This window comes from Leptidea sinapis, chromosome 31 (assembly GCF_905404315.1).
Source record: "Leptidea sinapis chromosome 31, ilLepSina1.1, whole genome shotgun sequence".
NCBI lineage: Eukaryota > Metazoa > Arthropoda > Insecta > Lepidoptera > Pieridae > Leptidea > Leptidea sinapis.
This window is the reverse complement of record NC_066295.1, coordinates 7,090,065-7,114,756: the sequence shown is the minus strand read 5'-3', so window position 1 is coordinate 7,114,756 and position 24,692 is coordinate 7,090,065. Positions and strand designations below refer to the sequence as shown.

Below are 24,692 nucleotides of genomic sequence, written 5' to 3'. Positions count from 1 at the left end.
ATTCTTTTAAGTACCAGTGAAGTTATTTTTTTTTTATTAATGTACTGGGATTTTTTTAGGCGTAGTAATTAATTAGTAGAATTTTTGGGGGTTTCAAGAATCCTGAGAGGCACTGCATTGTAATGGGCAGGGCTTATCAATTACCATCAGCTGAACGTCCTGCTCGTCTTATCCCCTATTTTCTTTAAAAAAAAAAAAAGTTTTTCAACATAAACCTCTATTCCAAATACCTCTTATAAATAAAAAAAAATATGTGTTATGAGTACCTATTGACGAATGATTATTAACATATTAAATGCGTGAAAATTTCATTTGTACGTAATTTAAGTATGTATCAATGATTAAAAACACAAAGTAGTATATATTTATTAGTCATAGAAACAAGTAACCGCGATTATTTCTGTATCACAGATGCCAACCCAACACTTTTAAAACATAATATAGATGTTACAATAATCCATTAGAAATAATGTGAGTAGGTGTGTGTAAAGGCATTTTCTCAAAATTGATTCCTTTAGACTTCTTTTTGATGTAATTTCTAATAAACCAGATGCAACTACAGCTTCGGAAACAAATCGCGCTCTGAGAGAGTAGAAGCGGCGCAAGAAACTCTCCCAGCATTCTTTTTTTGCGCTATTTTCAATAAAAAATATACAATATTGTACAGTCATTGCTATCGCTATAAAATAATCATAATCTAGTCCCAGGCTGTCCGATCACTTAGATATTCAGCTGTAGAGTAATAGGATTTACGCCAGAGCCATATTTTTTTATTACGTACAGTACCGAATCCACAAATCTTATAATTGATCGTAATTAGTATACACAATACTGAAAAAAATGAAACAAATATATTGTTGATACACGCACCGCACTTTGTATACGTTAGCAATCGCTCGAGCACTCAGTAACTCAGTCAGTGACAACTCGTCGTGCAAGCCACTTTCACGTTCGAATATTAAAAAAGGGGGAAACTCGGAGAGAGAGAGAGAAATCTCGCATTTTGCGCCACTAATCAACCAGTAAACTAATCGCCGTTGACAAAACTATACACTCGATAAGGCGGTATTTACAAACACATTCACGATAAGTCGGGCGCGTGCTTTCCAACCTTTTTCTTACTTCTTCCTTTCCTTTCTTGAAGGATACGTTTGTGTGAGTGGTAAAGGGATTTGTGTGTGTGTTACTTTTGTGTAATATGGGTATATCTGGAGGCACTATGACGCTGCTGAGTACGTTGGCTGCTTTGGTAATCATTGTGCACACCGCTGAAGAGGAATACGAAAGGGCCCAAGGAGGTCTGAGAGCCAGGTCGCTGGATTTAGATACATCCAACTATGATAAGGTACAGTATTTACTGTTACTGTCTTATTAATGAACGCAGTGTAAAATCATTCCAAATTAAAAAAAAATATCTTTATCTTACCTTGACAGTAGGAGTTTTGTAATTAGGTCTTGCAAGCGCGTACGTAAGATTTCTTATTTAACAATTATCTGCTTATAAATTAACACCAAAAATTCACCTTGCATATCATCAATATGTTTATATATTAATTGATGTACTTAAATTTTCCAGTACTTCAATTTAATAAATATTTCAAATACGTGCATAATTATTCTACGGGCAATATTTTATGATAAACAGAGACATATCTAACACATTCATTTACTTTTTGTTACATGCTATTTCCTTATTTTTATTATTGATTTTTCTGGTATTTTTTATTTAAGAAAAAATCGATGTTTTATAAAGTTTTCATTTGACAAAAGTTTCGTACGAAGTTCCGCCAAATACAACGAATATAAAGTTTGGGGATAATCTATACTAATATTATAAAGCTGCAGTGTTTGTTTGTTTGTTTGTTTGAACGCGCTAATCTCTGGTACTACTGGTCCGATTTGAATGATTCTTTCAGTGTTGGGTAGTCCATTTATCGAGGAAGGCTATGTTTTTTTTTTCAAAATTAGGGATCCGTAATAAAATTGCTATTTTGTAACACAAGGTGTAAAATCGAAAACGTATTTTTGCGTGCGCTGCAAAAACTATTGACAATAGAACAAAATGATGTACAATATATATATAGGCAATATTTTATTACTTATAAAACTATCGCGTGAATTACACTTTATATGGCAAAACAACGTTTGCCGGGTCAGCTAGTATTGTATATGTATGTAATGTATAATCTAATATATAAAATTCTCGTGTCACGGTGTACGTAATTGAACACCTCCGTAAAGGCTCGACCGATATTCGTGAATCTTAGCGTACATATCGGCTAGGGAGAATCGGACAACATCTATTTTTCAACCGCCTTTTTTTTTGTAAATTCTTTTTTAATTTTTATTATGATGCAGCATTAAAAAATAGATACAACTTCAAATTTTCGCCCTTCTACGATCTACAACTATTTTTGTATCGCGATTCTTATATTATTCTGTTCCATCCACAAAACCGCTATAGGGTTGCAAGATGGCAATTGAATACAATAATTGTAGTGATGATAAATTTGGTAGGTCTGAGAATCGGTTGCATTTACTTTTTATACCCCAAAAATTTTTTATTACTTTATATGGCAATGTATTGCCATATAAAATTAATGTAAAAAAAAATACCGAATATATCTTAGAAAATAGTTTTTGTTATCTATCCGCGGTTTACACTTATATTGCTCCAAGGAAAAATATTTCATCTTCGATTATCTGGGATACTTATGAACTGAGGCTGAAAAGTGGATTACGCAGTTAGGTAATTACATATTACTAAAATTAAGTTAGTCTTTCTTATTTATGCACCACATAAGTTTTTCCCATTTTTTCACAAAATTCTTGGCGCAATTGTTACGAGCTTGGAATATAAAATATCTAATGTACTAGTAGTATATATTAAGGTACAGTCAGGAATAAAATGCGTTTGGTGGTATTTATTAATTGCTAAGGTATATTCATAATATTTTTATAATAACATAATAGATTTATTGTTTTTTATGCCAATAAGGGACATGACGAGCAGGACGTTCAACTGATAGTAATTGTACGCCCTGCCCTTAAAATACAGTGCCGCTCAGGATTAAAAACTCTGGCAATACACTTGCGCTGGTCACCCTGAGATATAAGATGTTAAGTCTCATTTGCCCAGTAATTTCACTAGCTACGTCGACCTTCAGACAGAAACACAATAATGTTTATACATTACTGCTTCACGGCAGAAATAAGCGGCGGATGGAAATGGAATTTGCTTTCATTGAGTAGGTACCTAATGAGTCGACCTATTGACAACACAAGTTTATATTTGATGTGTATTTCACACACATCAAATCAAAATCACTTTATTCATCAAGGTCAAGGAAATGACCCTTATAAATGTTTTTTTTTATGATAATAAGGGACGAGACGAGCAGGACGTTCAGCTGATGGTAATTGATACACCTTGCCCATTACAATGCAGTGCCGCTCAGGATTCTTGAAAAACTCAAAAATTCTGAGCGGCACTACAATTGCGCTCGTCACCTTGAGACATAAGATGTTAAGTCTCATTTGACCAGTAATTTCACTAGCTACGGCGCCCTTCAGACCGAAACACAGTAATGCTTACACATTACTGATTCACGGCAGAAATAGGCGCCGTTGTGGTACCCATAATCTAGCCGGCATCCTGTGCAACGGAGCCTCCCACTGGTCGTGTCATCAGTCAAAAGTTTTCTGTTCATTTTACATTTACCATCACTGGAACTTTGGAAAAGGTTGAGCTTTAATGAACAGAAGTGACAAGAGACTCTTTATCACACATATAAATCAATATTAGTAGCTTCGTCGTTTTACATATCATTTCAATTACAATATAATTTAAATTGCAATATAGGTATCATCAGCCGGAAGACGTCCACTGTTGGACAAAAGCCTCCCCCAAAGATTTCCACGACGCTCGGTCCCGCGCTGCCGTCATCCAACGTATTCCGGCGATCCATCAAAAAAAAAAAAATGGCTTTGTCGTAAATCCTATTACTCCACTGCTGAATATCTAAATGATCGGACAGCCTGGGACTAGATTGTGATTATTTTATAGCGATAGAAATGACTGTACAATATTGTATATTTTTATTGAAAAGAGCGCAAAAAAAAGAATGCTGGGAGAGTTTCTTGCGCCGCTTCTTCTCTCTCAGAGCGCCATTTGTTTCCGAAGCGGTGGTAGTATCTAGTAGTATAAGAAATGACATCAAAAAGAATTCTAAAGGAATCAATTTTGAGAAAAAAAAAATGCCTTATGGCATCTTGTGGGGGGCCTACCAACACTGCGTCTTCCGGTACATGGTCGCCATTAGAGTATGTCACTGCTCCAACGGCCATCTTTCCGTCCAATTATGTGGCCTGCCCACTGCCACTTCAGTTTCGCAATCATTTTGACTATGTCGGTAACTTTGGTTCTCCTATGGATCTCCTCATTTCTGATTCGATCTCGCAGGGAAGCTCTAGCATAGCCCTAATTTGCAATATATAATATATAGTGGACCCAACAGACGTTGTCCTGTACACACGTCTTAAATTTGAAAAATCTGTCCAGCCGTTAGGAGGAGTTCACTAACATACACATGAGCAGGAGAATTATATTATATGGACGTAATTGAGAATCTAAACCAATCTCAAATTCACTGAAACAAACAAAAAGTCATCAAAATCGGTCCAGCCGTTAGGAGGAGTTCACTAACATACACATGAGCAGGAGAATTATATTATATGGACGTAATTGAGAATCTAAACCAATCTCAAATTCACTGAAACAAACAAAAAGTCATCAAAATCGGTCCAGCCGTTTAGGAGGTAGTTTAATTGGGAATCTAAACCATTCTTGAATCCACCCGAAGACACACATAAATCTCAAACTCACTGGAACACACAAAAATCTCATCAAAATCGGTCCAGCCGTTCAGGAGGTAGTTCAATTGTGAATCTAAACCATTCTCGAATCCACCTGAAGACAGGAGGAGTTCAGTGACATACACACGCACACAAGAATTATATATAAAGATATATAATATAAGTGATTCAACAAAAAATACTCAAACGTCCACTACTCAATAATGAGTAAAATCGAGAGTTATTGAGTTCAGGAGATACAACAATACACACACACCGTAAATAATTAAAGGTATTTTACGACCATTTTATTTGTTATTTTCAAAATGGCAATACGTTCCCTATAGAAAGCGATATAACCGAATTTCCATGCGGACGAAATCACTGAAATAAATGGATTTTATTATTAAATAATACTAAACAACACAATAATGATCCTCAGGATGCAGCAACCACGGGCGTGCATATCATATAGGCAATTAGACAGTGCCTACCTTGTTATAAACTTAAATAAATATAGCACTAGTGTTAAAGTTAATTTACTACCTACGGTAGGCACTCTACAGATTGCATATAAGAAGCAAGCAGCGTTTCATACAACTTATGTCGTACTGTCGGACAAAAGCGCAACTACTGAGCCTACCTTGCTAGAAAACCCAAGTAAATGAGTTAAGCGACATGCCCAAGCAGGATTCGAACCCGTGAAATGTAGACAGTCGACTACTGAACGGACGGCCTTCTCTTGTTTCAATAGAACTACTATCGATATCGATAATCATACGAATCATGAGAAAGCTGTCACGTCAGTAATAATTGTTCTCGTTAAAGCATAAATTAACTAATTATCGTCGCATTCATTCAACTTAAACTTACATAATATGAAAGTTATCCGAGATTTTTTATTACTACTGAGGTCTTTAACACCGTAAAATGTATACCGCTAAAATAATTTATATAAAATGCAACCTATTTCTTTAAGTAATTTTTATCCAAATACTTGATAACATGCTAATAGCAATACTAGACCAAAAGTTAAAATTATTTTTCGGGATGGTGTAATAGATGTGGTTTTATAAACTCGCGATGCCATCTGCTAGACTCCGTAAAATTGCTAAATATTTTTAAAGTAGAAAGCATTATATTTTAACTCCCAAATTCGAATCTACAAATTCCAATTTTAGAATCTAGCATTTATGACCTTATCTTCTGATTGTTTCACATTTGGTAGTTATCGAATAGCATTGGTTTTTTTCACTTTAATTTAACAATAATTTTGTGAATTAATTTAATACTTTTAACATAGTATCAACAAGCATTTTGATCCATTGTTTTGTCTTTCCGTTATGAATAAAAGTGAGTTTCCAATCAGTTCCTTAAGATATGCATATTACAGAACTTGTCAAGAGACTCGTTTACAGAAAGCGTTAGTGATTTCACAATAAGTAGAGCGCGCCATGAGAGCAATCAACGTAATTGATATAAACTATTAACAATTAATAACAGTTATAACGGAGACTCGATCCGATAGTTATAATCGAGACTTACTTATTCACAAACGATATTTAAATTGATTGAATGGGAGAGCCACTGCTCAAGGGAGCTGACAATGAGTAACCAACACCGCCTATACCTACTCAACAACACCAAACATAGTATTTTGTGAGTGTTACACATTTAAATAAAACACTTTCAAAGGATTAAAACGCGTGTAATTGTATCTGTGTTTTTACATTAGATTTTTGCGTGAAATTTATATTTTTTTACGTTGGGAGAACCAAATGAAATATCGCAAGCCGACTTAAAGAACACATTGCGGATATCAAACACAGACGTCGCTCTAAGTCAGCTGTATGTGAACACATAACAGACCGCCCTAAACACTACATCCGGTTCGACCAACAAAAAGTTATGGTAAAAGAGAATAGATTTCTCCCAAGACTGGTACGTGGAGCCATTGAAATTAAAAAACAACCAAATTGCAATAAAGAAGATGGTCTAAAATTATCTAACACCTGGGATCCAATAATCTCTAAATTAAAATCCATAACTACACATACCAAAAAGAACAGTGTCCTCACTGTCAGTAAATTTTGCCAAAAACCATCTGTCTACAGTAAATATCACGAACAAGGCAATAAATGACGCTAAACTTCATAATGACAACTATGACAAATACTATCTTTGACTCATTTCATCTGTAGTCCCCCTGAAAACGAGATCAGGAAATGTCAATGTCTTGAAACACCGAGTTAAAAATAACTTTTACGCGAAAGTCTAATGTGAAAACAGTTACAATCACACGCGTTTATTAAAACGATTATTATTAAGTGTTGGATTTAAACAAAACACTTGTGAGAGCATCTTTTTAGAAGTACGTACTAATACCCTATAAACTCTAACAGTTTTTACCCTTAGACTTAAAATATACTAGCGTATACACGACCTGACAGCTCGATAATCTTTGACGAATTTTGATGTTGTCAATGTGTGCATTTAAAAAAAAACTTACATCGTAGGTATATTTTATTATTATCCCGCTGATATTGATTAAGGCATAAAACCAAAGTGATGAATAGGTATGATATTATTGTCAACAGCTTCCCATATACGTTCGCAGACTATTGAGTAAGTGAGCCATCATAAAGTGGATGAAACTCACGTTCAAAGATTGCGTTACATAGAAAGATAGAAACAAAGTTGATTTAAAGTATAAATAACATTATGTTGGTCATTATAAGCGATATGTCACTTTGATTTCATTATTAGTATCATTTCATTGAAAACTTTTATGATTTAAAAATGAATATTTCATTTAAGCTTAGATAATAGATACATTGTCTAGATAGAGCCTCTTGTTGTTAGGAAACACATGAAAACAGGTCCGGTGTATTAATTTAGTATGCATGACAAGCTACGTCTTACACTCGCGATACGCCAGTCACTTTGTTTTAGCGTTCGTGTGTTGCTGAACTGTTTGCGACGTGTTCACAGCAGTCACATTTTTTTTAATGAAAATAAGGGACGAGACGAGCAGGACGCTGATGGTAATTGATCCGCCCTGCCCATTACAATGCAGTGCCGCTCAGGATTCTTGAAAAACTACAATTGCTTGTCATCTTGAGACATATTATGATGTTAAGTCTCATTTGCCCAGTAATGCCACTAGCTACGGCGCCCTTCAGACCGAAACACAGTTATGTTTACACGGCGCCGGTGCGGTACCCATAATCTAGCGGGCTTCCTGTGCAAAGGAGCCACTGGTAGTTTATCTAGACGTATAAATTATCTAAGCATTGAAGTTTGTATGAAACCAATCAACGCATTATTTTTTTAACATTATAACTGTACAGTGTAGATCAGGGGTGCTCAAAGGGTCGATCGTGAGTGCTTTTTGAGTCGATCTCGAAAAAAAATCCGTTATAGAACTATTTAATAATAATAATAATATTTAGAAATCGGTAATTACGTACCATCTTATGAAATGTATACTCAGGACATGCAGTGTCATGCAGATTGAACATCCAAAGTCACTCTTTAGTTAAGTTTAGAACTTTAGATATAAGAACACGTTTGTTTTGTAAAAACCAATGAACTCGCAATTTTGAATAATTATGACTTTTTTCATTTACATTTTAGAGCACACCTACATTAACCTTGACTAAAAAAATGCATATTATTGTGCGCAAAACTAATATCTATGTCATCGGGACATTCTACCTAGGCGACAATCCTTCATCACACATACTTGAAGCCTTTCAGAGTAGATCGATCGTAGTCTAACAATTTTGAGGTATATCGCCAGCTGTTCGAGCTTGAGCACCCCTGGTGTAGATGGTCAGATACGGAATAATGTTCTGTAACTATTTGATTATAATATCTTATCTTATATCTTTAAACGAGCAATTCTTGTATATATATAATCTGAATCTCGGAAACGGCTCCAACGATTTTCATAAAATTAAGTATGCAGGGTTTTTCGGGGGTGATAAATCGATCTAGCTAGGTTTCAATTTAAAAAAAATGGTTTTATCCATGTTTGAATGAGAAACAGCTACAATAACATTAGAATACAAAGGTAAATTTCGCCACTATATACAAGACTGTTATAGCTCAGATGGGACATTGGGTGATCCGGAAAGCAGAAGACCCCGGTTTTTTTTTGTTCAAGTTTTGTACATTCTTAAAAATCCGAGCAAGGCTCGGTCGTCCGGATATTAATAATAATTCGTTATTTAGTTTTTAGAATAATGAATAAGTTTTAGTTTGACCTAGGGAATCAAATAATTTTCGGCTCTGACTTTTAATATATTTATCTTAATTAAACAACAACGCTATATTATACGGCTAAATAAATTACCACATTTAACTTGCTGTTACTTTACTTTATTATCATATTATAACATTACATCAAGTCATTATAATAACGTATTGCATAATATATCTGCAGTAGTAATAAAAACCGCGGTAAATTTTATTATTGAAAATTTAATACTTGTTTAACTTTCACAAAATATTTTTGTAGGTCTCTAGTTTATTATATAACATTGATTTGTCGCGTTGAGGTAAAAGTAGGAATGTTCAAAAGATCGGAATTCGCAATAGTTATGCCGATGCTTTCAAGATACAAATAATATCAGTTATTTTAGACTCTCCGTGCCCAAACTACAACATTATTACATAGCACGGACTAGTAAAAAAAGAAGGACTCCGCGCCGTGATATTAGCAAGTGAAGCACCTTTATACTAGTGTGTGTGCGGTTACCAGATAAACAATTTTTTCTCCCTTAAATAGTCAATATCCGGACGACCGAGCCTTGCTCGGATTTTTAAGAATGTACAAAACTTGAACAAAAAAAAACTAATAGGATATCTGGATTCGAACCGGGGTCTTCTGCTTTCCGGATCACCCAATGTCCCATCTGAGCTATAATAGTCTTGTATATAGTGGCGAAATTTACCTTTGTATTCTAATGTTATTGTAGCTGTTTCTCATTCAAACATGGATAAAACCATTTTTTTTAAATTGAAACCTAGCTAGATCGATTTATCACCCCCGAAATCCCCTGCATACTTAATTTTATGAAAATCGTTGGAGCCGTTTCCGAGATTCAGATTATATATATATACATACAAGAATTGCTCGTTTAAAGATATAAGATATATCCACAAATATACCTTTACAGTATTGTTTTTACACTTTTTCAGAACGCACGACTGCACTTTTAAAACATTATTACGCAAACTGATCTGTCACAGACGATGGCAAATCTCATAATGGCGGCCGATCGGCTTGTATTAGTGTAAGTGTATGCGTATGGGGCTATGTATTTAAGCGTTTACCGGCTTGTTTTGGTGCCTCACTGTAATGTAAGAAGACACGGAGTAATTCTTGTTTTACTCGTCCGTGTTAACAGTCTTTGATTAACGCGAGTGTTACACATATAAATAAAACACTTTTAAAGGATTAAAACGCATGTAACCTTGTTTTTACATTAGATTTTTGCGTAAAAGTTACTTTTTTATTTTAGTCAACCCGACATTTCAAGACCTTTCCAGGTCTCGTTTTCAGGGTGACTGCAGATGAAATGAGTCAAAGATAGTATTTGTCATTGATGTTATTATGAAGTTTAGCGCCATTTATTGCCGCGGAGGTGGTATTAGCTGTAGACAGATGGTTTTTGGCAAAACACAGTTACAATAACATGCGTTGTAATCCTTTAAAAGTGTTTTATTTAAACATTATTACATTATTATACCTACATTACTAGGAGGGTCCGTAGCCGATCTAATTTCTAGCCAACTACCTATATATCTAGCAAAAAGCAATCAAATATCGTGAACTATAATGTCAAATAATTACTAACACTCCGGTGTCCGTCTACTGTCTATGAGCTATGTATCTCATATGCTAATGCATAGGAATTAACACTAAAGAAAACTTAAATCATTTGTATATCTCATATGCCACAAGCAATAGACTGAGGTACAATACTAGTACTAGCGTATCGAACACAGCGTTAAAGAGAGAAGAATATCTTTAACGGACAGCAAAGTAGAAAAAGAACACGAACCTATCATAAATTTTACCGATTTTGATTGACAATTCGAAAACAGTCAACCACGTTTGGCGTTAGCTCCTTCGTATTTTTAATATTAAACAACTATCTTAAGTACATATTGACAAATCAAAATAAGTCGCGCATTATCGCGCTGTCAGATTGTCTTAACGCTAGTATTTTCTATTCAAATTCAAACATTTTTACTCAATATAGGATATGTATCACTTATTGAAAGACAAAACCTACAAGCCATTCTAAAAAGTATGCCTCAGACCTGAGAAGAACAACGCAAGAAACGCAGCGGGCGCTCTTTTTTTTCATAAAAATTATGCTTATTTATTTATTTATTCAATGAACAAAATTATCTTAATATATATAATAATAAAGACATACTCGCAAACCCTCTAAGGTTTATGTGCGAGCGGTAAGTTGTAATATTGTACAATAAAATTTATTATTTAATAGCCTGAGGGCAGTCGCTACATTCCCAAAAGTCTAACTCTACTTGTCCCAATTGGTTACCTATTAATTGAAATTTTGACAGTACCTATGCGAAAATATAGAGATTGCGCATTTCAAAATGGCCGCCACGCAAATAAAGGTATTCTTTCAGTCTGGTGCCATGTTATCTTATCTTGGGATACATCCATCTAGTTCGCCCACGTAACAAGTTTTATATCATCTTTCTCGCGCATCTGTGCTACTGCTATCAAGGTTGTCACTTTAACACAGTCTTTGCACCAGGACTACTTTGATCACGACGTTACCAGCCCTAGGGTTGGCTTGCTATGCGATTGACGACATCTGCGACTTTGCTTTTGTTAAATATTAAAAATACAAAGCGTTACCTTGTACGATGGTAGGAAGCCTTTAGTTTGTCAGTACAACTCACACTTTTTTTTAGTGAAAATAAGGGACGAGACGAGCAAGACGTTCAGCTAATGATAATTGATACACACTACACATTACAATGCAGTGCCGCTCAGGATTATTGAAAAAAACCAAAAAATTCTGAGCGGCACTACAATTGCGCTCGTCACCTTGAGACATATGTTAAGTCTCAATTGCCCAGTAATTTCACTAGCTACGGCGCCCTTCAGACCGAACCACAGTAATGTTTACATATTACTGCTTCACGGCAGAAATAGGTGCCATTGTGGTACCCGTAATCAAGCCGGCATCCTGTGCAAAGGAGCCTCCCACTGGCACTTGACCTACTTTTTGAATACTACGGTCTCAGACACGTGCGCACGTTGACGAGTGATTCAGGTAAGACGTGGTTTGTTCGTTAATTGTAATAGAAATTGTAATACAGGCTGGGAAAAATGTTAAAACACAAGCTGACAATAATCTAAAATATTCGTGACTGCTTCACATCACAAATAAACTTTGGTGTTAATTAAGTAAATACATATCATCAATATTGCATTTATAAGGGCTATATTTCACCGTAACACCACGGAGGCACAACCAGTCACCGCCACCAACAAAATGTATACAGCTCTCAGGCCCGGTTTCCACCAAAGCGGAGAGGAGAGGAGATGCGTATTGATAACCAATCAGATTTCGTCATTTCCACATCTCCTCTCCGCTTAGCTTCGGTGGAAATGGATCCAGCAGAGAGGAGAGGAGTCTCAATTTTCTTTGATTTAGTGCCGCGAGCGAGCAAGCGGCGCGGCAGAGCGGAGTTGTGAGATGTCTGTAGCGGGTGGACGGGCGGCCCGTTCCCCGCGTCTCGCACACTTTTCGTTCCTTCTGTATTTTTAACCGACTTCAGTAGTTCAGCGAAGTATTAACTCAAATGGAGGAGGCTTCAAAAATATTCTTATAGAATTACATTAACATAATATAGTCGGTAATAAAGTGTTTGTTGTTAATGATGTCGGTTTTTATTTCATTTTTTTATAATATTTTCAGTTAAGTTTGTTTACTCTTCCACAAGCAATTTAAAATATAACATTTGTAACGACATGACGTCTTCCTTTCGTAGATCAGTTGACTGATTTCGAGCTCTCACAGCTCACATCTCGTCCCTACCACACATCTCCTCTTTGGTGGAAATAACCTGGCCGTTTCGCGGCTAATCACCTCTCTTCTCCTCTCCTCTCCGCTTTGGTGAATACCGAGCCTCAAGAGAGTTACTGGTTTCCGTTTGGTTGCGTCATGACTCTGGTGTCCGTATGGTGTGTAGTTTGTTGGCTTACACCACTGTGGCGCGACTGGTTGAGTCCACCGTGTCGTCCCAGTGAAATATAGCCCTCATTGTGCTAATAGAGACAACAATACGCTTCATCACGGATTATGTATTGAGATGTCATTTGCTGCATCACCAAATCGATATATAGGTACCTACTGATGAGAACCGGAATATATTTATTACAAAATTCCGGTAACATTTCAACCCGTGCAAAACACAATATGTAATAAGCCAGTCAACGGAAATCTGGCACTTTTTTTAAACAGAAACAATCACTTATTCATTCAAGATAAATATAGTAACAAGAGTATTACTATAATTATTTAAATAAATTACTTTGAAAACGATTAAAACGCGTGTAATTATAACCGTATTTTTAAATTATGCGTAAAATTTACATTTTTATTATTTGAGACTCGCCGAAAATGTAATTTGCAAAGGTCACGTAACTTTTACGCAAAAACCTAATGTAAAAATACAGTTAGAGAAAGATATACGCGTTTTAATCAATTAAAAGTACATATTTTATTTAAATTTATTTAAACGAAATAATACAATTCAATGATAGTTTACGGACCCTAATTATGCCACAGGTTGTGAAAAGTGAACATTTAAAAAAAAACTTATTGTACAATTATAAATATTTTACCCATACATTTTATCTTTTATCAAACTTCTGCAAATTCATCCGGCATTCTATATAAGGTTCCCTAATAACTCCTCCAACTTGAAAAACTACCCCTTGTGCGAAATTTAATAAATTTTGGTTGTGTACTTTATGTTTAAAACACAGTTTCCTCCAAATTTATAATATTAGTAGGAAGTATAGATTATTGATGCAAAGGGGACTGAAATGGAAAAAAGAGTAACGGAAGAACTTCTAAGGCAATAATCATAAAGAGATAACATCTCTTACGTTCATAAAATGAAAAAAAAAAAATAACAAAAATACTACCGACTTCAAAAACACTATTTCAAAACAATAGATATAATATGCACTAAAAAATATAAAAATAATTGCGTATTTTCTTACAATCTAATAAATAATCGTAACTAGAATCACATTGATTCTAGTTCCGATTATTGTTATTTTTGGAATCGGTGTCCTTTCGCCGCGGCCCCGCTCTCAACTCCTCACGTCGCGCGTGCGACTCAAGCACATCTCACCTATAACTATGTATGTAGTTACAAACCTACCTTGGCTGACATCGACAAAAAAAAAAGAATTATCAAAATCGGTTCATCCACTTCAAATTTCTGAGGTAACAAACATAAAAAAAAACTGACGAATTGAGAACCTCCTCCTTTTTTAGAGTCGGTTAAAAATAAATAGTAAGGACCTCCAGGATACCTTGAAAGAGAGATCTTAACGTTTAAGTTCACCTTTTAAGTTCCACCAAAAACGCCAAACCATGAATTTTAATCTCGACAAACCTTAAATAACTGATTTGCAATTATACAGTTAACACGCCTCATCGAAACGCGGAAGAATCAATATCGCACAAACACAATTACATAAGTTACATGGACCATCACACAGAACTGCTTACGGTCAAGTTATAAGCCGACAACCTGTCCGGGCACTTTCAACTTTCCTTGTCATTATCACATGTTCTAGCAGCTTTCTTGGCCGATGAGATAACACTTTTATTGATAACTACGCGTCACGCATTATTAGGCAAAATTATGTATTACATTGCCTAATAGTGTTGTACACTATTGTGTAACCCGTATTTTTGTGTCAGTCATTGGAAGGCGAAAATTAGACTCAATATTTTTAATATTTATACGCAAAAATGTCCTTTGCGTACTAGGATTGCATTGTTTATTTGAGCTGTGCATTCTGTCTGTACTTACTGCACATACTGTACCGAAACCTGGGTCTCTCACAAAAGAAAATATCATTTAAATAGCAATACGTTTTAAATACAAGGCAATGATACCTTCTACTCGGCTAAGTCGAGTTAGTAAGTCTTTTGTGGGGCGTGGACGATACTTTTACAACAAGATCCCAAAAAATATCAAATTTAATACAAAATTCAAAAGAATTTTTATGTGGTAAAAGTTACTATAACATAAATGACTTTCTTAATGATACCACCGATTAGGAATGGAGCGACGGCCGTCAGGCTAATGAAATTAAAAATTTGATTGTATCAACATTTATTAGAAAATAAATAAGAAGCCCGCTGAGTTCCATACGGCCGTTCTTCTCAGGTATGAGGCACACATCTCCGAATGGGTGGAAGGTTTTGTCGTTCAGTAAGTGATTTAATTTCCTATTTTAATTGAAATTAATTGTGTCGTCAAACGTATAGCAAAAAGTCTAAAGTGGCCATGGGTTTGTCACGTCGCAAGAAAAGAAGGCTCCTGATCATAAAGACCATCATGGGAAGAAGCGCTCTACAAAAAGGATGCATGTAGCCCAAGATAGGAATATATATGGGGACAGCTTAAGGAGGCCTCGACTATAATGGTAGAAACAGGCTTAAAGATGAAAACACAAAGAAATATTTCGCAACTTATAACATAAAAATCTTTGCCATTAGTTTTGTTCAGGTGCTTAAATTAAAATGTCCTAAGTACGCAGAAATTTCCCATGTGTCTTTAAACGTATTAAACAGAATAATTTAAAATAGGGCCAGATTGCGAGTTTTATTAGCGCGCCGAGGGTTCCGTATTAAGTATTAAAATGACAAAAATATAATAAAAAAAGTAAATGAGAAGCACAATAGGTAAATTAAATCAAATCATAATCACTTTAATCATGTAGGTCACGGAAATGATACTTATGAATATCAAAAAAAATAATTTTTTTCTTATTGAATCTACAGCTACTTCGTAAAGGGTTGAGCTAATGAGAAGAAGTAGCAAGAAACTCATTGCCACTCTTTTATATTATGATTTACATTTTCTTCGATTTACAAATCATTTCGATTACAATATAATATAATATGTAAAGTGCAACAAACATACTCAAACGTCAAATAGTCAATGCCTTACAAGAGTAAGCCGAAAAAGTAAATGTAAATTAATACAAAGTTATTGAGTACAGTAGCTGAATCATTCAAACACACCGTAAATAAATAAAGGTATTCTGTGAGCATTTTATAAGCGATTATAAATAATATATATTATATATAATAACTTTTAAGAATCTGAATCCGAGCCTCCGGCAACAGGATCATCTTGCCACCACAAGCAGCGCCCGTTCACGAGCATGACTCATAAGCCAGCCATCGCCTCCGTCAACCATATTTTAGGGAAGGGGACGACCCGTCCCATATCCCCGCCACAAGCAATGACATTAAAGCGGGCACGACGAAGCCTGTTACGAGAGTTACAGAGAACATTTGCTTTATCATTCAGGCACTTATATAGGTAAATGGTTTCACAGTCCAATAATATAGATGCTATTTTTGAAGTTTGATTCCTTTACATATGCCTTTAACCTTATAACCCTTCATATTTTGATCTTATTTTTTTTTTGATAAGCATATCTGCAATCTGTCACATTAATTATAAGCAAACAGGTAGGAGAAAAACTGGTTGAGACTTGATTTTGGCAGGAAAATTAAAATTGTTTCGTTTCTTCGTATATATAGGCCTATTTTTTGTCGTATTTTTACTAATTCGAAGTTAACTGACACACGGCGGGCGAAAGATGCGTTTCGATTGTCAGATCATACGTGAAGTCCCAGTGGAGTTTTTGGAGCAGTAATAAAAATATAGTACTTATAGTATCTGCTTTTGATTAGGATGATTAATAACTATATTGACACTTAACGTTAGGTTTGTTGTAAACATAGATGAAATTCATTGAAAGTTATGTTGATAATTCAATTCAAATCTTCGACTACGTCTGATATATATTTTTTATTTTTACAGGCTTGGCGAGCGTCAGAATTAGATCCAATTTTAATTGCACCATTGGAGCAAACTTATAACAGCTCACCGGACGGAGGGACTAAATACAGAAGATCGCGACATAAAAGGAAACGTCGACCCACGACTTCCGACGATGACTTTGTTACACATGAACGACAGTATCGGGGAGACATACGTCCTCATACCCATCAATACTTCATCAACCATCCAGATTTAAGAGGGAAAATAGATGAGAATATGAGAATAGAACATAGAAACGGGGGTCGCAGACAAACCAGATATGGCCATCGACGTAAAAAGCCTAAACTTGCAGAAAATAGGCCAAGATTAAGTGAATTTGATGACATAAGATCAGACGATGTTAGGGAAAACAATGAAAATGCTTCAGTAGATGACGCAAGTGAGGTAAACGACAAAAGCATAGTAGATAGACATGACGAAACACATTTTAGTACAGAAGAAACAAGTAACGATCGCTCCACAGAATCTACTAGATATATTGGTAAAATTAATCGCGCGCAAACACATAACGACAAATCTATAAATTCAATGTCTGAATTTTCTTTCGAAACTCATCAAAAACCCGAATTAACAATGGCAAAAAGGCCGATTCGCCAACAGGTAACGAAACATACAACTCCGGTATCAAAAGAGAAAGAGAAAGCAAGAGAAAAGGTAATGCATAAATTTTAACTTTTATTTTCAAGGTTTGAATAAATATATCACTTTTATTCTCAAATTCACAGTTAGTAAATTGATTTATAATAAATAACTATTTTACAACTAACATCTTCAGACAAAATTATATGCGCCGAGCAAAACATACGAAATAGCAAGAAGAATAGCTAAAAGTATGAACAAACTAATACCAATTTGTAAGAAAATTAAGTTGCAGAATTATAGGCCAAAACTAGTTCAGTCCCCATCCTTAGAAGAGGAAATAATAAAAACGGTACTTTATTGTTGAATATTCGTAAATAACATTCACTTGCAAATGTGTATTGCACAAATATAAACAATGTTAGTAGACTAGAGAATATATGTGGTATACGTAACTAGCACTAGCGATTAATATAAAATAATCAATTTGTACCATGGTAACCGCTAGGGGCGTTGTAGTTTTTGATGTGGTAGAAGATACATTGTTCAATGTAGATAGGCGCACACCATTCTTCATTCTTCTTACGAGAATCCATTTCTATCGCGTGTTTCTATATCGAGTCGATGTTTGATGGCAAAGGTATTTGAGTATAAATATATAATTATTTAACGATATAATGACTGCTTACGACTTCTCAATTAAAATTAGTTACCTTAACAATGGGTTTGCTTTATTTTTCCATCTCACTGTTTCTCCGTTAGAGATGGTTTATTGAAAGTCGAAGTTATAAACATTAAATTTGTTTCAATATAATTTCATAGTAAGTACAAATTAAATATTCAAATAAATATTTGTATTGAAGACTAACATATAACCTGAATTTATGATGTTTCAGGGAAATCAACCCATTGACCCTTCAACGTTGAAGGCAATTTTAAAGAGATCCAACGGAAAAAGCTTAAGCGAAATACTTCAACAAAACAACCTTTCTTTGCACGATTTACTACAAGGAAAAGAAGAAGCAGTTTCTAAGCTTATCACAAATAGGCAAATGGATAATTATAAACAGCTTCATGAAGAAACTCCGGATTCAGTCATTCATTTAGAGGAAAACACTGAACCAACATCTGTGATTGAAAATGAAACTGAATCAATATTAGTAGGCCAATCAGATGAAATGGAAGAAAAGAAAGACAATACTAGATACGAAGATATAGAATTCATCACTACAACCACTATAAGTGTGACTGATGATTTAGAAGAATTAGGAATAAAAGAAAAAGATGAAGTAATTGAGATATTAACAACATCCATGCCAAAACATACAACAGAAGAGATCGACTATGATACCTTTTTCAAGCCAACTACAAGACGACGGTATCCATTTAAACCAAGGCGGAAAATTAGGAGACGACCATTAAATGCCATCGGTTATAAAGGACAGCTAAGCCGCGATTTTATGGCTTTAACATCGAATAAAAATACGACAACAGAATGGATGGAGTTATTGCCTTCTAATGTTAAAACAAGAATGGATGAACCATCAGTACATTGGTCCAGTTCTCAAGAAAACTCAACAAGTTTAGATTTGACACAACCAATTAGCGCTCAAGAACAGTATTCAATTACAGATCATGATGTGTCAATTTCTCCAACGAAGAACTCCAGTGAACTTTTAATAAAAACCACACAAGACACTTCGAATACAATATTTTCCGAAAGTGAATTGAACATAACAAATACCACAACATCTCTTATTGATCAAGTAGATATAATTCAGACTACACCTTTAACAGAAGAAAAAGCAAGTACAACATCTGAAAAATCCACTACTTTAGATGATTCCAAAACAACGAGAACAACAATCAATTCTTATAATTCAAGAAGACAAGCACTAGGAAACAGATTAAAGAAAAAACGGATGAAACAAAAGAATTCATCAAACGAATCGACATCAGATATTCCAATTCAAGATATTAGCGGAATAGCTAATGTAATACCTGTATCAGATTTTATAACAAAATCTCAATCGCCTTCTGACGAAGAAAAAATCAGTTTACCGTCAACTTTAACAACCAATCTGTACACAAAATCCGTGGTCAATAATTACAGAACGACAAAGTTTTCCAAAATGAAGACGACTACAACTGCAACGAAACCGCCAACAACAATTAGAGAGAACACAGCTAAATATGAAATTGAAGAAATATTAAACGACACTGAGAGTGAGTATTTAAAGTTCTTTTAAAAATGTTTATACAACACTATCCGATCGGCTTGATTCTTTGGCGTTGCGTAGAGATGTGGGTTTTCCCTGCATCTTCTACCGCATATGCACTTATAAATGCATAGGCACTTAAGAAAGTTTTTAGAGACTTTTTTAGGAACGTAAAATTCGTCGTGTTCTCTTTTTCTTTCTTTATTTTTATTTTATTTTATTTTATTTTATTTTATTTTATTTTATTTTATTTTATTTTATGTTACGTTACGTTACTTTACTTTACTTTACTTTACTTTATTTTATTTTATTTTATTTTATTTTATTTTATTTTATTTTATTTTATTTTATTTTATTTTATTTTATTTTATTTTATTTTATTTTATTTTATTTTATTTTATTTTATTTTATTTTATTTTATTTTATTTTATTAAGAAAACCAACAGCATATTACATAATAGATAAATAACTAATAATATTTTACAATAATAATGCCAATAACAGGTTTCCCTTATATTATATTAAATTACGGTTTCCGAAAAATTTCAACATGGTGCGATACCTACTAAACAAAAATGAGATTTATCTTAAATCAGAGATTTTTCTTTTCTTCTTGTTTTTTCAAAATACTATCCAGCAGCCTAAATTTTTTTTTTATGAAAATAAGGCTCCAGACGAGCAGGACGTTCAGCTGATGGTAATTGATACGCCCTGTCCATAAGAATGCAGTGCCGCTCAGGATTCTTGAAATACCCAAGAATTCTGAGCGGCACTACAACTGCGCTCGTCACCTTGAGACATAAGATGTTAAGTCTCATTTGCCCAGTAATTTCACTATCTCCGGCGCCCTTCGGACCGAAACACAGTAATGCGCCGCTGTGCAACCTAGCCGGCACCCTGTGCAAAGGAGCCTCTCCCTGGAGTATATATCTCATGTGTCTACACTAGTTTTTAAAATACTTTTTCCAATCTGCCGCAGACACCTTTCAGTTGATTTTTTTTGTTTGGGGATTAAAAAGAAGTCACACGGTACTAGAACCTTTTCAACCAGTAAGTCTTCTGTTTTTAGCGCTGAGTATGCAGGCGTGTTGTCGTGGTGCAGCAATAGCACTTGGAGCCCGGTATTCGGTCGCCTGTCACTTATGGCAGTGAAAACCAGCGACTAGCTAATCTAGCTAATCGACACTAAATACCCCGTCACAGTAAAAAACTATCAATCAAATTTATGATTCATTTGTTTTCTTGATATAAATTTTTCACTGTTAGCACATTTTCATCTAATGATTTAAGGACTCGTCTGGATTAAGTCACATTTGAATTCAGAAAAAAAAAATCGCACGAACAATGATACTTTTAATCGTAAATAGTCACATGTTGAATCTATTACAATTAGCTATGTCTTCATACATAAAAACAGTGGGGAGTACTCAGAGAGTTGACACCGTCAGCCGAATTTCACCAGCGGACATTACGTGAAAATGCGACCACGAATGAACGACGTCGACATCTGGCATTCTGCAACCACGCGTTTTGCGAGCCTTCTAGCCCCGCACAGACCCTTTGTTGTTTCAATTACTAGTGTTATTATAACACTAGAAATAAGGGATTGCTTGTAACTACTTCTAGTAGGCTTCATAAGATACATAATAGCTTTAAGGGTAAATGTATACACTTCTATAATAAAGTCCCAGCCACTGTTCAGGCATTATCTATAAATAAATTTAAATGTTTTATTAAAAAAAATGGCTCTGTCGTAAATCCTATTACTATACTGCTGAATATCTTAATGATGGGACAGCCTGGGACTAGATTGTGATTATTTTAAAGCGATAGAAATGACTGTACAATTTTGTATATTTTTATTGAAAAGAGCGCAAAAAAAGAATGCTGGGAGTTTTTGCGCCGCTTCTTCTCTCTCAGAGCGCCATTTGTTTCCGAAGCGGTAGTAGTATCTAGTAGTTATTAGAAATGACATCAAAAAGAATTCTAAAGGAATCAATTTTGAGAAGATAAATGGCTTTTACCGGCTGCAGTTTTCCTAAACCGCTAAACTCCGGTACCTTGAAGCTTAGAGCATATACTCAACGTCTCTTGACCTCTGGTATTGCGGATGTCCATGGACGGTTTCCTCGTCACTTCTCTTCATCTTCTTCATCACGTGAAGCTATTAACTACCCGTTTGTCCTCTCTTATATTACATATAAAAAACACTATGGTTAAGTTTGATAATAAAATGTATTGTTTTTATTTTTTAGCCAATGCTCGACTTTCTAAAATACTCATGGAGAGAAATATGACTCTAAATGAATTAGTACAACATAGGGAAAGAGGGTCCAGCCATGTTCATTTAGCTGATATATTCCATAATGCCTCTAAGGAACCAAATCCACCTGAGCCATTTCTATCAAAATCATTTATAGAGCCAATTTCCAAAGAAACATATCCATTGAGAGCGATATTAGATGCGAATTTGCATGATTCTAAAGCATCAGGTATAGATGCAAACATTTTACACGAAAATTTTCCAAATATTCCAGTAGTGATGAACTATGGCAATAACGTTAATGAAAACGGAGAAAATATGGGTATAATGTCATTATTTAATAACATTACTCAAAATAAGGAATTACATGATAGAAAGAGTTCTAGTAATGATAAAATGAATACGAATGAAGACCAAACCTTAATGAATTTACACAATGAATCAAGAGAAGGACGACATTTAAAGTCAGATAAAGATTTAGTTACCTGGAACGATATATTTGAACTAGTACGTAGAAATAGGACCCAATCTGCAGATCCAGAAATCCTAAAACCTCGTCGTAAGTATTTCAGAAATATTTTAACCGTCGTCAACAAATTTATCGTGTAGGTATTTTCTAAACTCAATGAGAATGCATCAACTGATGCTATTGTTGTGCCTATAAGCGAATGTTGTCTAACTTTGTATGTGTACTGCAATACATATTTTACAGATTTTTTAACTTGCGAATCGGATATTTCTTGGGTGACTTTAGAGCGCACAATAATCCATCAATTCCAACATCACAACACCACACCCAGCAACGTTCCTGTCACTGCTTTGGTGATCACGTTGTTGGCGTTGATGATTTTGATGATCATCATCAGTATTTTCTGGAGTAGGAGTAAAACACTCAGCAACACACATCATTCGCGTACTAATAATCATATGCCAAATAGTTGTTAAACAACAATAAATATATTATATACCTTTCTTTCTAGACTTGGCTAAATCGGAAATATTAGAAAAAATCCTGCTTGAAGAGGACGCAAAGAGTGATGGTGCTATCGTTTTAGAAGACTTACAACATATGAAAGACAATAACGCAGCATCGTCCAGCGAGGAAAACGTCGAGGTTAAACTATTAGAAAACATTGAGACGAAGAATCCGCCGACTACAAACACGTCAAGCCACGTAAAATCAGTTACTGTAGTAACGGCAAGTATTATTGGTTTAGGTCTGGTTTTGTTTTTACTCACATATACAGCCTTTAAATGGAAACAGCAGAGTAAAATTTTAGAAACTAAAAACTGTGTTCATGAAGAGCGAATACCGAGTCCTGTGTTTGAGAACAGACAGGGTAAGAACAATAGTAGCACGCGAAGTAAAAGTCCAATGCTCTCATCAAACATCTATGCGATAGATTCGATTGATCCTCACCATGGAGCTGAGTCACCTGAATACATGTGGGACAGTCTAAGGAAACCATTTCAATAATAAGTAATGCATTTTTATTTGTAAGATTAGACTGATAAATATGTAAGTGATAGCCAACATATTATTATGCGTGTTATAAATTATTTCATTATTGTATTTTGATGTTCTATGACAAATTTAAAGGTAATTTGAAATTAATAGGTTATTACAGATTAAAATGTTTAATAATTATATAAAATTCATTGTAATATGTAACTCTGGGGCTTGTAATAAGTTGAGATATAGTAGGTATTTCACAGAGAATTATTTGTGGAATGATGATACAAAAAAAAACAATTTAATTGAAAGAATTTGATAGAATTACTCCTGTGGATAACTAAAATCAATATGGTAAAGTAAGGTTAAAAAATTCATGTTATAAGCAACAATTAGTTACATCAATATACTGTCCCAAAAAAATCAAAGTATTGTCAATTAAATTAATAATATTACTTAAGTAAGTTTTGTAATAATCTGGTAATACGCCATATAAATGAAATTAGAGTTTATTAAACAAACAATTCAATATATAACTGTAAAATAATTTCCTTAGCTGGCTAAGTTACTTTAATTATTGTATTTTACTACAGTATTATGTAGCAAGTGCAATAAATAATTAAAATTTACAATAAAAAACTATATTTTTTATTTGTTATTTCTTTATTTTTCAATCAAAATAACGATGTTTTTTATTTAAAATCGTTCACAAAAATTTGTACAATAATTTGACTTATATAATTCTCATAGCCCACTTTTGAAGAAATAAATGTAATATGCTGATGCCCTTGGGCATTGCATTCACACTAAGGCTATGGTCTCCTATTTTATGCCGTACGCGGCCTCTGGCGTTCGCGTCAACGTTCAATTACGTGGATTCAAACGTCTGGACACAACGCACAGCGTCGGCGGTCAATACGTCTGGCGTGACGCAGCGGTCACGTGCGTAGTGTTTTCGCGATGGATTTTGTGAATCTTTTAATGGTATATTTGTTACAAGAATAAGAGGCACTTATCAGGAGATCCGACTGCATCACAATTTTTTTCCTAACACTGATACTTATAAATATTGTTTTTATAATTCGTGTCACTTTTATCATAACACTGCATTGTAAGATTTTGCTGATTCCATCAACATCTCGTCTTTTCTTTATCAAAC

The 24,692-nt window shown here is 34.6% G+C and overlaps 2 protein-coding genes across 2 annotated transcripts in view; one reads left to right on the top strand and one right to left on the bottom strand.

Annotated features, from left to right (window-relative positions):
• The window catches only part of LOC126974096 (actin-histidine N-methyltransferase), a 51,393-nt gene that overhangs the window by 20,227 nt on the left and 6,474 nt on the right, over nucleotides 1-24,692 (bottom strand). The gene's annotated exons all lie outside the window — the stretch shown is intronic.
• Nucleotides 872-24,191, top strand: LOC126974062 (uncharacterized). The gene is made up of 5 exons (XM_050821446.1): nucleotides 872-1,345; nucleotides 16,999-17,673; nucleotides 18,495-19,824; nucleotides 22,073-22,639; nucleotides 23,061-24,191. Exons 1-5 carry the CDS (start codon nucleotides 1,199-1,201, stop codon nucleotides 23,555-23,557), a joined length of 3,216 nt encoding a protein of 1,071 aa, XP_050677403.1. The 5' UTR covers nucleotides 872-1,198; the 3' UTR covers nucleotides 23,558-24,191.